Source organism: Synchiropus splendidus, chromosome 14 (genome assembly GCF_027744825.2).
Source record: "Synchiropus splendidus isolate RoL2022-P1 chromosome 14, RoL_Sspl_1.0, whole genome shotgun sequence".
Lineage (NCBI taxonomy): Eukaryota > Metazoa > Chordata > Actinopteri > Syngnathiformes > Callionymidae > Synchiropus > Synchiropus splendidus.
Genome location: NC_071347.1, coordinates 6,923,963 through 6,938,518, shown reverse-complemented (window position 1 = coordinate 6,938,518; position 14,556 = coordinate 6,923,963). Strand labels below are relative to the sequence as shown.

At 41.8% G+C, this 14,556-nt stretch overlaps 1 protein-coding gene across 6 annotated transcripts in view; it reads right to left on the bottom strand.

Annotated features, from left to right (window-relative positions):
- Positions 1–784: 784 nt before the first annotated feature.
- LOC128770900 (coiled-coil domain-containing protein 136-like) overlaps positions 785–14,556 on the bottom strand; it is a 34,767-nt gene continuing 20,995 nt past the window's right edge. For 3 of the 6 annotated variants that reach the window (XM_053885881.1, XM_053885880.1, XM_053885883.1), the window contains 7 exons: positions 10,373–10,447; positions 9,459–9,761; positions 7,598–7,715; positions 6,167–6,428; positions 5,653–5,784; positions 4,757–4,869; positions 786–3,200 (listed from right to left, as the gene is read on the bottom strand). In XM_053885881.1, coding sequence (XP_053741856.1) covers positions 3,188–3,200; positions 4,757–4,869; positions 5,653–5,784; positions 6,167–6,428; positions 7,598–7,715; positions 9,459–9,761; positions 10,373–10,447 — 1,016 coding nt within the window. In that variant the 3' untranslated portion in view covers positions 786–3,187. Of the gene's footprint in view, positions 3,201–4,756; positions 4,870–5,652; positions 5,785–6,166; positions 6,429–7,597; positions 7,716–9,458; positions 9,762–10,372; positions 10,448–14,556 lie in introns of all 6 variants that reach the window. The other 3 variants (XM_053885884.1, XR_008416558.1, XM_053885882.1) reach the window with 3 other exon arrangements.

The window sequence follows — 14,556 nt, the reverse complement described above, 5'->3', positions numbered from 1 at the left end:
TGAGAAAACTTCGGGTCGGGTGCCACCCACGGTGGCTCTGCTCCACTCTGCCTCCTTGTTGCCTCCGTGCTCAGTGGATATTGGGGTGCAGATAGGATTTCTTGCTTGAACCCCTTCTGTGATCTTGTTAGGACTTTTGGCAACACAACAGGGAGCAGCACTGGAGCAGGGTTTATTTATTAATAAATATTTATATTTATAATATAAATGACCTGAAAGACCAATATACTGTAGTTAGATGTGTGTGCTCGCCATCTTTTTTTTTGTAGTGGATGAAATGTGGAAGGTGAATTCGATTGGGAATTAAAAAAAGAGTATGTTTTTGCTGTGGATGGCAACGGCTGACCGTTAACCTGGAAATGATCCACTTGGCATCAGATCCCAGGAGAAGCCGTCGTCCTGGTGAACAGCTTCCTAACTTTTTAATTGCCTTCTCCTTTTAGCCTGTCAGTTTGATATCTTTAATATTTAAATAGGGATTTGAGGAGGGTTCACTGAGACAGGATGGCCTGGAGCTCGGAGTCAGTTCATGAGGATTCACTGATCTCATCGTCTTCACATTAATTTGGATATTTGGAGCTGCACATTTTTCTCCGAAAGAAGTGAAGCCATTTAGATCATCACACAAATCGGTGCAAACGTCTCACCACTTCCTGTCAGAGTCAGAGTTAGTGTGACTCCTAGCAGTTATTAATATCTATACAACTCCAGTAATGCGACGCCAGCAGACAGCCACCTCTCACTCAGCTCCAGATTCATGAATGGGATGTGCGACACTTTAAACCCCAGGTCCAGGGCAGCGCTCAGACATCATGAGAGTATATTTATTTCCTTGAGTCATTGACGGTACAAAATAGACCTCCAGTAAACAAAATAGCCACAACTGTCAAAAGCAACATGAAACATCCATATTCCGAGAAGAGAGCAATACAGAAGCAGTGGAGTGACAATGTGCAAAATCCATTCTAATCTTGCTCAACATTCATTTGCAGTCATTGGCAGTGAAAGTCTATTGCAAACAGATTCTACTGTAACATATATGACGTTTGAATCTTTGTTCTTTGTTATTAACCTGTTAGTCCTCTGTAGTTCACCTCTTAACACTTAAAAAAAGCCAAAAACGAAACGCATGCAAAGACAACACACCCGTTAGCCAATGGTTAGTTTCGCCTTAAATAAACATTTACTGAGATTTATTTAGCTATCAAATATACAAGGCTCTTTCAAAATAGAATAAACTTTCTACAAATCTGGTACAAATGGAATTTAAGAAATCACTTTTCCATAGCACTGTCTGTCAACTCTATGTACAGGACTCGCAAGTGGAAGCGTAACGTTGTGCAGCATGCTGACTCAGCAGTGACCTAATTCTCCTAAAGAGGTTTTATGAGTGCGAACAGTATTTACAGTCATCCCACTTCACTGAGGAGTTTACTACTTTAAAAGGATGAAGGTAGATATGAAACATGTTTTGGGTTAGCAACAACATAATGTCTTGTCATGTGACCGAAGGAGTAAATCAACAACAACAGTCTGACTGTCGCCAGTAAATAGTAATGAGCATCTGCAGGTTTTCACAAATATATAGAAATATTACTCATTTTAGTGCCTTTTTATTAACTGTTTTTTATTTTATTTAATATTCCATTCAGAATGACTTGACCTTGGAAATGCTAATGCTAAGCTTAACAAGCCTTTATTTTATTTTATTTTATTTTATTTTATTTTATTTTATTGACCATGGCAATAAATTTGATTCTGAACAGCCTAAAAGTAGCTGCATCACATATTTTGGTTTTGGCTTATTTGTAAAGTGCCTTATTTAAGTGTTTAAAATATTTGTTATTTGACATTTAAACCATTTTGGTTTAAGTTGTTTTTACTTTTTACTTAACAGATGTAACAAATATAAATCTGAAGTTGAGAGTTTACCTTTTTCTTAAACAATATTTACTGGGATGATTAAATATTATTGAAATATCATTAGCTTGAGCTGTATATGGAGGATATAGAGAGTCTAATGTTTGGTGTTGAAACTTTTTTGGTCACACTTTAGATTAGGGAACATATATTACCATAAAAAAATGACATATTTGTATCTGAATTAGCAGTAATGAATCATGATAAAGTGTCAATGTATAGTGTCTGGTTAAGCCTGGATAGATTTTACCCTGGAATAATCAGCAAATGTTCACTCTAAACAACGCCATCATTACCATAAATAAACAGCTAATAATTCCTTTGATACTTAACATGTGTTCCCCAATCTAATGTGTTCCCACCTTTTTTAGAGTACTAATAATAATATTTTATTTTTCATTATTTCACAGAATACGTTCGACACAATGAAAAGGTCTTGGGGAGTCATGCAATGGATAACTGTGTTTAAGTGGTTTTAAGTGGAAAAGTTTCTTCTTCCCAGACACAAGGCTTGACGAAAGGACATCAAATACAGAATTTTTTGTTTGTTTGTTTGTTTGTTTTTTCTGGCATGTTGATGAAGTGATGATCACAGAGCGGGGTGGAAGTCATCAGATTTTTTTTAGAGTCGAATGCAACCATGTCACTGAGTGGCAGGCGGAGGTGACAGAGCCTGCAGCCATGCTGACAAGTGAAAAACAACGTGGGTGATGTTCATTTTTTTTGTTTTACACACAAAGCAAGCGTGAAGAAATGTGCCTCAACAATTAAGAAGGAAGTCATAGCTCATGTTCTGATGCTATTGTTCGTTTTTCAGCGATGACGCAAACATGAGTCAACACACAATTCAACTTCATAAATAAATGAACCTCAGAACAATTAGAAAGAAAACATAATTGCATCACTAAATTAAATAGAAATCATATTCACAAGCAACAACACAACACAAGCAGGCGTGTAGAGAAGCGAGGTCCGTCCTCGTGTGCAGATTATCTCTCGACGCGGTGGAGCGCCGCCGTGGTCCCGCGTGCTCCTCGTACTGTTCCCCGTAGAGACGTGGCGTTCCCAACACAGATGTCTGCTCAGTTATTAGATGATCCCAGTTCAGAAGTGACAGCAGAGATCCAGGGCTGGTCTGAAGCAGATGTCTCTCTCTGGCTGTTACAGATGTTGCCATCCAGTCAGCATCGGACGAGCGCTCTCAACAAGCTGGTCATCATTAGAAGCAGCGCCGCAGCGGCAGCGACAGTCAAAACGGAGTTCCAATCTACCTCACTCCCCTGAGGGAACACACGGACACAGAAGAGTCAGCTCCCTCCGTAATAAACCCATTGACATCAGAGCCAATCCAGCGCACGGTCACTTGGATTAGCTTTTAATGGGCTCGATGGGCTCCGTTATGGAATTAGAAATTGAACTGCGATTATGTCACGCTAGCCTCAGGTGATTCAGATACGGAGACCACTCGCCTCTTGGTCACTCAAACCAAGGCTGCTGTCTTAGACGTCAACAAAAAGGTGCTTCACATTCCAGTTTGCGACGATGAGTCAGGGTTGATCGCCAGAATTACAGTAAATAATAGTTTTTACTTGAAGGTGGGAAGATTAGCATGGCTCGGAAATGCTAATGCTAACAACGCTTCACGCATTTATTTTTGTTCCCGTCCTTGTGTTCTATTTGAAATCATCAAAATGGTGCTTCACGTTCCGCTTTGCAATGAGGAGTCTGGGTTGATTTTCAAAATGAAAGTTTATACTTAAAGGCTGGAAACATTGCATGCTATGATTCCCAGGAAAGGTAATGCAAAGCATTAGTCAGCACATTTTTACTGTCACATCTGAATTTGAAAGCTAATAATGTCGACCATTTATTTCTTTTTCTTTTTTTAAATTAACAAACTTGAGGCAGAACGCCATCAATGCACGTCAACAGTCTTCATCCACAAGAACATTGAACTTCTTATATGTTTTCGGACAGAACCCTAAGCATTTCAAAACCATTTATACAGATTCATGGTTCAAGTTTACTGGTGTATACAATGGGTGTGTGTGTTTAAATACTAAAATACAAGTAACACCCGACTTACGACCTGCTCGACTAACGTCCACCTGTACGACCACAGCCAGCAGATGCTTATTTCTTTTTAGTCAATGTCTGGCACCGCAGCACGTAGCAGCCCGACAACGTGTGCAACAGTTACGGCAGCACAGTATCCCAGCATCTCACTCTCACACAGTGATCTACCACTACAGTCGTACCTAGAACCCTTGCGTCGGCTATTTTGAATGGCATTTGACTTACGTCCAATATGACTTACGACCGGTTGGTCAGAACCGATACTAGTCGTAACTCGGATGATACTTGTATTGCTGATACTTGTACTGCTGTGGCTACCCTTGCATAAGAGATTAAACCAATGTGTCGTGCAGTGGTGGACTGTAATGAAGTCTATGTGCACAAGTACTGAACCAGAGTACTTTCATTTTACTTTCACTCTTGTACCGGTCCATAAAACATAAGGCCCAGGGAGAACTTTAAGTAGTTACAGTAGATTAACAGCAGTAATGATGGCTACAGGAGTGAATAGAGTTGATTCTCACTCAAATATTTGCTTTATTTTACTTTCCGTAGAGTAGAATTCATATCTTTACTTCGAGTCAAGGAAGAAAGTTGAGCGCTCTGTCCACCACTGTTAGACTTTCGTGATGATGAATAATCCATGTGACTCTTGAACTCATAATTCATACTCAGCGTGTTTGAAGCAATGACGTTTATAGTCTGATATTGCAGTAAATGAGGAGAAGAGGTGGATGAAAGAGATAAGCTCCTCCCATACCTTGCTCTCTGGGACGCCAGCTCCGACAACCAGCACCAGACCACTGCCACAATCACAATCATTCCTATGAAGGGGATGGAGAGAACAGGGTGCTCAGATGGATGGATGAGTCTCTGAAGAGGGAATAAACAAAGACACGCACACAGAGTGGGGATGAATGGAATGAATGGATGGATGAAGTTAAATCATAAACACTCAAATAGAGACACGAATCCATCACAAGCTGCACAAATGAACTCAAACTCATGTGATCACGGAGGATGAGCTGGAGGACCGCTGACAAACGTCAGGCCTTGACAGTGACAAAGAGTGTGAGAATGCGAGAGGTGGTGTGCGACATTTACGAGCTGTGCGCGATGTAATGTCAACAAAAATAGGCTGTACAGGGAGTTGCTGTGATAGTCCTGTCTATCCTCACTGGTAACTTTGAGTTTCTCTGTCACCACACAGGCTGAGGGGTCATGGAGGGACGGTGTGAGAGACAGGCACGGGCAGACAGTTGGACACAACGCAGAGACGATCGAACCACAGCTGTTACACGCAGACATAAGTATGTGTTTTGTTTGTAAAATTGAGAAATTAAGTTTTCTGATTTTGTCTTCAGGTATGACTGAATTGTGCATAACTGTTTGTGTAACCAGTGGCTAGCATTGCTATTCAAAAGCAACCCCCCTAACTCTTTAACAGTTAACCATAAGCTCCACAGAGAGGCCAGGATGGGACAATCGAAGCTGGATCACAGACCACTTACAGACATGTTCTGACAGGACAAGTCAGTAGTAGGACAGAGAGTACAGGGGGTGTGACGTGTAAGCAAAGTGCAACAATATCATGTCCTCGATATTTGTGAGAAACAGATAAAAAATCTTTGCTGTTTTCAGTCTCCAGCACCTCACCTGAGACCCTCCTGTCAGCTTCTCCAGCTCCGCCTTGCAGCGCAGCAGCTCTTCCTCCAGTTCAGCCCGCTCCCTCTGACTGCTGTCGTACAGAACCTGCAGCTCCTGCAGCTCCATCTTCAGACCGTCACACTGGAGGATGCAGAGAATACCACGCGATGAAATGGAATCTGAAACTACAATTGTCTTGGAAGCATTGCCTCTGTCACATCCCACTGCTTTGGGATAGAAATTTCAAAGATGAAGTGCCGCATGGAGGATCTTTCATCTAAACTAAGAGTCCCTCACATCAGTGAGTCACAATGCCTCACATTTCGGGATACTTTTCATACTTGAAAGGGTAATGACACAAGGTATGCATCGTGATCAATAACCTGCTGGTAAAGTGTGCCACCACAACTTCCAAGATGCTTCCTATCGTTCGCTGCAAGTCATAAGACTTATCATTTTGCTTCATCTCTTCAATCCACTATGTCAGAAAGTCTTCGATAAAGGGCTTCACAGAACATGTCACCTCTCTCTGAACCTGCGACGCCTTCTCCTCCGCCTTTTTCAGCTGATCCCTGAGTGAAAAGATCTCGCTGACACCTCCGTTCCAGCTAGTCGGGGTCATGGGCTTGCCATCGAACGAGATGTTCTTCTGGATTGAGGCGTCCACCAGGTGGCGGTTGTCCATGGTCATGTAGCTTTCTGTCATGACATCATCCGCTCCCGTCTCTTTCACGTCCCCACTCTCCTCTGTGTCTTCCTCTTTGAGCGACAGGTAGACGCTGGAGCTGTCAGAAACACGACCAAATCGGAGTGTTTATATTCTCACTGTCTCGAGGAAGGAGAGGCATTCCATTAAAATGCTTCCCGCTGCCACAAAAAGTTCCATGGAGGTTTATCCTTGATGTTACCTTACAGTTGAAGAACATTTTCATCGTGTAAATATTTCAGCCGTGACTTTCAGAACACAGAAATAACCTCCAAGGGAGACTACCTGATGTTGAGTAGGCTCCACCGTTTATCCCAAAATTTCAATTGGCACAGAGACAACAAAAGAAGGGCAACTTCTAAAGTGGTGCCACGAGAGATTTATACCTAATATGGGCTGTGTTCTCTTGTCCGTGTCGGAGCCTCCAATATTCATCCCCTCTGGTGGTGGAGGTCTCGTGGTGGCTATTGTTATCTTTAATTCGCATGTCTATTTAGGACCTCCAATTTGGTCACTGTCTCACATTACACGGATTTTGGACCTGTCTTTATACTGTGCTAAAAACACAAACAGATTTTGAGATCTCATTTCAAAGTCGACTTTGGCTCGGGATTTTGAAGCTTCAAATAATTCTGAATATGTCACTCATGTAAACTAAATCATACATTCTGATCCCCCCCAAAAAAAGACATCCTTTATTTATTTTAATGTTTAATAATGATTTCTTTTTTTTAATGCATTTGAAACTTTTGCATTTCATTGCAAGGGCATTCATCTCTTAAGGTCAAAGTTGAGGTTCTTTCTGTTCAACATGAAAGTTGTTTTACAGATATGACTGCGTGTTGTGTTTTATAGATTAAATGTTTGATTAATTTTTTTTGTTACAGACATGGTACTCTTCTCTCATCACCTCTCCACGACAAGCGATATGTGAAAAACACGTTGGGTGACAGGTGAGTTTGCCTCCTGGATTCTCACCTATTTTAAATCACGTTCACACTGACAAGAAGATGAATGAAAGAATCGACCGTCACTCAGAACTAAAGGCAGAAGCAAACTTCTACTTTCACTCGAAGGAGGCTGATTTTCAGTCTTATCTTTTAATCCTGCAGCGTTATGACAGGACACACTCGTGATTAAACAGGTGGCCGTGCTTTCTTAGTCACGTCTGTGAGCATAACCAGGGTAAGTGTCCCCCCAGGCGGCGTCCCCCTTCAACTGATGAGTGAGCAGCCATTGACCTCTCACCATGTCCGCTGTCTCTGAAGCAGCTGCAGCCTCTCGGAGAGACGCTGGTTGTCCTCCTTGAGGGTCTGACACTCCTCCCTCAGGAGGCGACACTCCTCCTTCAGCAGGTCCACGTCACCTGACCAGACAAGTCGAGAGCGAAAATGATGGAGAAGAGCTTTTTGATGAAGGCTCAGGGTTAAATAAAAATGCCTTTTTTTCTCTCAATAAACAAGCAAGGTGTGACGTCTGCTGGAGTTCCAAAGTCCCACCAGAGCCCCAGCTGCAGCGTCCAGGAGTGATATCATGCGTTATAAGTGTGTGCTCCTCCCCCCTCATGACTCCATGTCCCTGGTATCTACACACTCACAAAACTCCTCTGACATTTATGAGATTTATTGGGCCCACAAATGGTTTACTCCTGCAAGCCTGGGATGCCAACATGAAGTAACCGAGAAGTGTTTTGGAGATAGGGATCTGGGACCATCCCTCAGAGTGATGGCAAAATTACGACCCTCTAGCAACTTAACTTTAGTAGTAGCAGACAAAGAAGAATTGGTACTGTAGTTGTCATAATACTTGTACTTCCAGTGGATGAATTTGTAGTCGAAGTAATGGCATTATTATTATTATTATTATTATTATTATTATTATTATTATTATTATTATTATTATTATTATTATTATTTGTAGTTGTTTTTCACAAAGATAGGTGTAGGGTGACATGATAAAGGGTAGTATCACCAGTACTAGTTGTGTTGAAGAAGTTGTAAGGGCCCGAGTTCTTTTAGTGGAAGTAGTAACAGCAGTATAGTACTACTTTTGTCTCTAGCTTAGCTAGAATGTTGGGGTGTCGATGAGTCACTAAGCAAGAGCACTTTCTAAGCAAACAAACCATCATGTAGGATAGAAGAATTTACCATGCTAGAAACATTAGTAATGGCGTTGGCAGCAGTTGTAACACAGTAGTAGTGGTTGTCATAGTTGATGTGTCGTGGAGCTGGACACCATACCAGTCCACCTCACACAAACAGACTTGTATAGAATCATAATAAACAGTCGTTGGTACTGTAAGTGCATATTTAGTGGCAGTAGTAGCACAAGTTACAGCAGGTGTATATTGGTGTACTATAAAAATGTGTCTCATCTTTAGGTCTCATCTTTAAGATATTTAATTTTAAAGGCCCTCAGTATCATTTCAAAGTCATTTATTACTGGCTTCCCACCACTCACACCACACGTCCCAGTATGTGCTGCAGCAGTCATTGGTGTTACGGCCAGAATCAAACCGACTGAAACCAAGGCTGGCATTTTTCTTATTGGCCCCCACGAGGATGGCGCTAGACGGCGCGGGCATGTATGATTCATTGAGGCACAGGTTGCTCCAGTCTCATCTTGTGCTCCCAGACTTCCCCACTCTATCTCTGACTGAGGTTTCTGGACACGTTCCAAAGAGAGCGTGGAAATAAAATGTACATCTCATTTAAGCAGAACAAAGATGATACACATATCTACGTTGAAGCCTAAAGTGAGAAATTTGGCCTGAGTTATGAAGAAAATGAATAGCTTTGCATCGCAGATGTAAAGAAATCTTCTTTCTTCTTTAATCGGATTTACTTTAAGGCCTTACAGCTCCACACACCTTTCATGAGCTGCTATTTTGTTTCACGTTCATTGAGAACTATGTCTCCTCTGTTGTAGGGGGAATCCCAATGTGGGATAAATATCAACAGGCATGTCAAAAGTTCCTGGAGGTCAACACAATAGGGTTGGCAGAGGATCTGATCCGGATGAAATATTGATGAGGCTTAATAAATAAATATGAGCGTGAGCATGTCAAACAGGGCTCCTGTGAGTCCCCCCCGTCGACCACCCGCCTCACCCTCTCGCCTCTCCACCTCCCTGCGCTGGCTCTTCATGTTGATCTCGGCCCTCAGCGTGGTGATCTCCAGCTCGTACTCCTGCGTCTCCTGGCTCAGACGCTGGAGCTCGGCTCGCCGGCGACACAGCTCCTCCTGCAGGGAGGCGATGTCGTTCTCCCTCTCCGCTGCCGCCTCCTCAGCCGCCTGCTGCAGAAGGAGAACCTCTTCCTGAGCCGCTCGCAGGTCCTCCTGAGCCTCCAGCAGCTCGCTCTCCTTCTCCTCCTCCAGGCTGTCCATCTCCTCCTGCACCGAGCGCAGCTGGGCTGTCGCGGTGGAGAGCAGAGGCCGGGGTGAGATGGATGCAGCACCAGTCCAGTAATTGGTCCTTTATTGAGAACACCGCTGACGCTCATTAGTGTTTAGATTGTAAGTCACTTCCTCCCGTTGTCCTCACTGTGCCGCCACAAAAAAAATACATCATTTAAACCGCCGACCTAATCTAGTTTGAGGGGATTAGAAAACCCATACTCATGAAATAAATGCAAACATCTGTGTGTGTGTGTGTTACTTCACTATGCAAACATTGCACACAGCACATTCCACTTTACATACATTTATTTTACATTTAATAATAGCAATCAGTGTGAGGTAACAGCTCCTCAACAAATCATGAAACAAATGTTGCCATCTGCTGACATGCCGAACCTCTCATGTGGCTCGTGCGCTGCCATCTGGCACCCCTCAGTCATCATTCTATCCCTTCAGTATAAACCACACTCAGGTTTTACGAAATAATCGTAGAAAAAAGGTGTACTTATTATCGATATCCCGTCTTTATACTGTACTGCACCATCAAGGATCCATCAGGTGGTTATATCCGGTCAATAAAGACCAAAAAGTAAAGTCATGTTCATAGTTGTCATTGAGGAAATACCTTGGAGGTTTTGGATCTGGCGCGTAAAGGCCTCAGCTTGGTGAGCGCTGGCCAGACGTTCATCTTCCAACAGACCTGAAGTCACGGAAAAAGAAGAGGAGAGCAGCGCAGTTTAGAAGAGTGATGGTTAGATGACAACCTTTGAGACTTCAAGCAGCCATCCAGTGACCCAACCAGTGCTTATGCATGATGTCGCCTTTGGATGGTTATTGGCTAAATATGGTGCTCGTCCACTACACCACCCTGCTTATCTGCATGCTAAAGATAAGTACTTTTGCAGTGGTGTTGTAGAACTGTCTCCAGATTGGCCTCAGCACCTCTTGTCTTGTCTTGGCATTGAATCCATTTTCACTTAGTCATCGTCTCTGAATGGATGGACTCAGGATTTCTGATCGAGACTAAAAGAGAAAATGGCAGCTGGCTTCCTGGTGGAAAAATGTCATAAAAAAATCACAATTGTTAAATTTGGTTTCGAAAAATATTCAGAGTTTATCCATGAATTAAGCTCTTTGTTTGTTTTTTGCAAATTTTTTTACAATTTTTTTATATCTATATATATCTATCTATCTATCTATCTATATATATATATATATATATATATATATATATATATATATATATATATATATATATATATATATATATATATATATATATATATATATATATATATATATATATATATATGTGACAAAGAAACAGGTTCAGATCTGTAGGCGGGCGCCTACCACATTTTAAGATAATAAAAACTATGTAAAGGTAAAATGTAAAAAACGGGTATAAAAAAATTGACAAAAGAAAGATACTTGCTGTGAGTACAATTTTGTGATGATGTTTCGCTGATACATGCAGTGTTGGTTTGGTCTTGGTCTCAAGACTCTAGCCTCAGTATTATCATTGGTTGGTGCTGTCTTGACTACACTAGTAGTTAGTAGAACAATGTGTTGACCTTCATGCCACTTCTGCATCATCATCATTGTCTTGCTATTCCATTTCTTACACCACTTGTTGATAGCGAACCTTGCCATCGTGATGCCGGACAGATTTTGAATTTGCCGAATGAAGCTTAGCTGACAACCTTTTGTAATGTGGAAAGTGAACTGGCAAATAAAGTGTGGGGAAAAATTCAAAAACTAAATAGAACTTTAAATAGAAGAATCCAATGCAAAGAGGATTTGGGGAGAGAGTGGATGGAAATGGCCTATTATCTACTAAGGGTTCTCAGTTGTTATTAGCATTGAAGAGTGAAATTCACTCCTTCATCAACCTGCTGTTTCTCACTCGCTGTCGCCTTCACAGACAATTAAAATGATACGCCGCTCATTAAACAGCTTGCTGACTTTCATAAATCACCCGGCCAAAATGAAACGGCTCAGTTGCATGTTAAATGCTGCGGAATAAAGGATGCTAGTAAAATTGCTCCAATTCAAATTTGATGGCGATAATATGTATTTACATTTTGATCCAGAAGTGCTGCTGAAAGCAGCTTTAATCAAACATTAAACTGGTTTCAGAAGAAGTGCAAACTTGATGCCTTATATTTGAGAGTAGGTTTGTCGAGCAAACATGAAGGAAATCTCAAGTTGAATCTCAGGTACATGTCTATAATAATGTGTCGCTGCCCTTCTGGTGCTTCAGTAACAAGTTCATTCATTTGTGATGGCTTCAACTGTGAACAGGAACATTCTGCTGAGATTTCCATCTGCAGTTGCTCCTTTTGAAGTATCCATCAGCAGTATCAAGAACATTTCATCACCTTATAATAGATGAGAGCCAAACTTGGGGAAGCTACTTTGCAAGAGTAACTTATAAAACCATGTGCAGTTCAGTCTGATATTTGCTTTAACAAACAACATTATTCCCCTAGACAAATTCTTGGAAAACTAGAGCTTTAAAAAGTTACTTTTAGTGAGCAACTACCGTTTCTTACTGTATTACTTGAAAAGTCCAGTTTCTACTCTGAAAATGATGGACATTCTTAGTCTATAATACACGACAAAAAAAATCACGTGAAGTGATGAACACGTGAAGGTGGTGTTTGTCCATGCATCTATATCCAACATAATGTACGGCCTCAAATCTGGCAATGGATGGGGTTGCAATAGGTACATTCAGAGTGGTGCTTGGAGACCTCGGAGAGCTTGGTGAGATTTGCTTTATGTCCCCCTGAGGCTTCTGTAGTTGGCACTAGATGAAGGAGGAACCTAGTTCACTACACTATAGTGGAGAGTGTCACACGTGCAATAAGTGTGACTTAAGGAACGTATTTCATAATGTGAGTTTATCATTCTCTTCTTCATGGTTACTCTCTTTTAGGAAAAATATTACTAACCATACTATACTAACTAAAATAAAAAGCTTCACATTAAAAAAGCCCAAGGTACATAAAGCATCAGGAAGTAAAAATGTTGTTAAACAAGTTACAACAGTTCAACACATTGTTTATGTCTCCCTAACACTGAGAAAACCTGAACAATCGAATCCTTGCCTTTACAAAGAATGTTGTGTAGCAATGAAGGTAAAGTTCAGTATGTGACCCGGCTGTAAAGGGGGTGATGGACAGAGCCTCATGTAGAGCATTCTGGCAGGTTCCACTCTCAAAGTGGCGCAATGAATCAGCTCAACGCTTATGCCAGAAGGCTCTAGGGAGTGTAGCCTTTCTGTTGGGGGAATATGTAACGGTTTTATTGTCTACAGTCACTGTATAGATATATATATAGATCACTAATCGGGTGGAAAGCATGGCGTTAAGGAGGAAACTGGGAAACCATACGAGCTCTTAGGGTCATGGGTGGCAAGCTTTTACCAGAAGAAGGTTCTCTGAGTGACAGTTGTTAACAACAGACTAACTTGAGCCCCAAACAACCCGGGAACATTGGCAGAGCATTTAGTCATCTATTTGTTAGAGGTTCCCTCTGGCACGGTCTGGGGGTCCAGTTACCAGTAGAGGGAATGCTATGCCTAGTCATCTGTCTTGTTTGTCATCATGAAAAAGTTTAGAACCGTCACAGTGTGAACGGGTCTTCTGGCTATGACTGGCCCGAGATCCCCGGGTCTCAGTTTACTAGAATGGTCTGGTAATTCTGATCTCATCCGGACTCAAAGGGACGACCCTTCGCCTTAACCCACTGTAGTTTCAGTGCCCCCACCCTCGCCTGCCAAAGTGAACAGCTGATCGGCCCAGGGACTTCTCTGTGATCCGGGAGTCTGGAAGTTTCTCTCCGCACGCAGGCAGCTGACTGAGGAATTCCTCCAGCGAAGCCAGACAAACAACCGATCTCACGCCGCCATGTTTCTGTGACACACACGCTTGTAAAAACGAACGCACACACTGAGCTCACTGCAGCCTCATGCCCAAAGGCTTAGTCACCGCTTGTGTCCCTGAACATTAAGCTCATCATTTCTGAGGTGTGATGTGATGCTCTGTTTAAGGTCCCTGAGGACTCCACTCACTTTCCACAGTTTTTGGAGACTGACGTGCACAAACCTGCAGCGCAGGTTAGTTAATGGTGTCACAATGGGCTCGTGCCCTCTGCAGTAAATGTCTGTCTGGGTTAGGTTTCCTTTGCTACTGTGGAGATGATAGTAACTTTTAAATACTGCTTTTTCTCAATTTCCTCTTGGACAGAAACTCAACTGAATTTCAGTATTTTCTTTGCTCATAATTTTGACGTCAATTGTGTTTTGTTTTTTTAATTCAAGAGCAATTATTTTTAGCTTAGCAATGGAATAAAATGACCTCTGTTCTGACTCTCTAAATTAGCCACAATTGTCCACAGAGTCTCTCCAAATGCTCACAATTTTATTGTTAAAATAACAATATTCATTTTCTTATCTGCATTAATAAAATTGTGACATATTTCTTTTTGCTTCATAAAGAGCTCTTCAATCTTAGGTTGACTCAAAAAGAAATTCACTTTCAGAGAGGCGGAGCTGTCAGTGTCTAAGGAAGTGTAGTTGTTTATCTATATTATTCGAAATATCATGTTCTCTAAATATGATCATTTTTGGATTGTTTTCCGACCTGATTTGCAGAGTCTTAGTTGGATAGTAGGAAAGCTACAGTAGGAGCAGTTCAGTAGTTTCCCTCCCAGCACAGTTCCAGCCGACTTCCAGCACAGTTCCAGCACAGTTCCTGCCACTGGAGTGACCGCCCTCTTCTTGAGGGAGTGTCTTTGAATGAT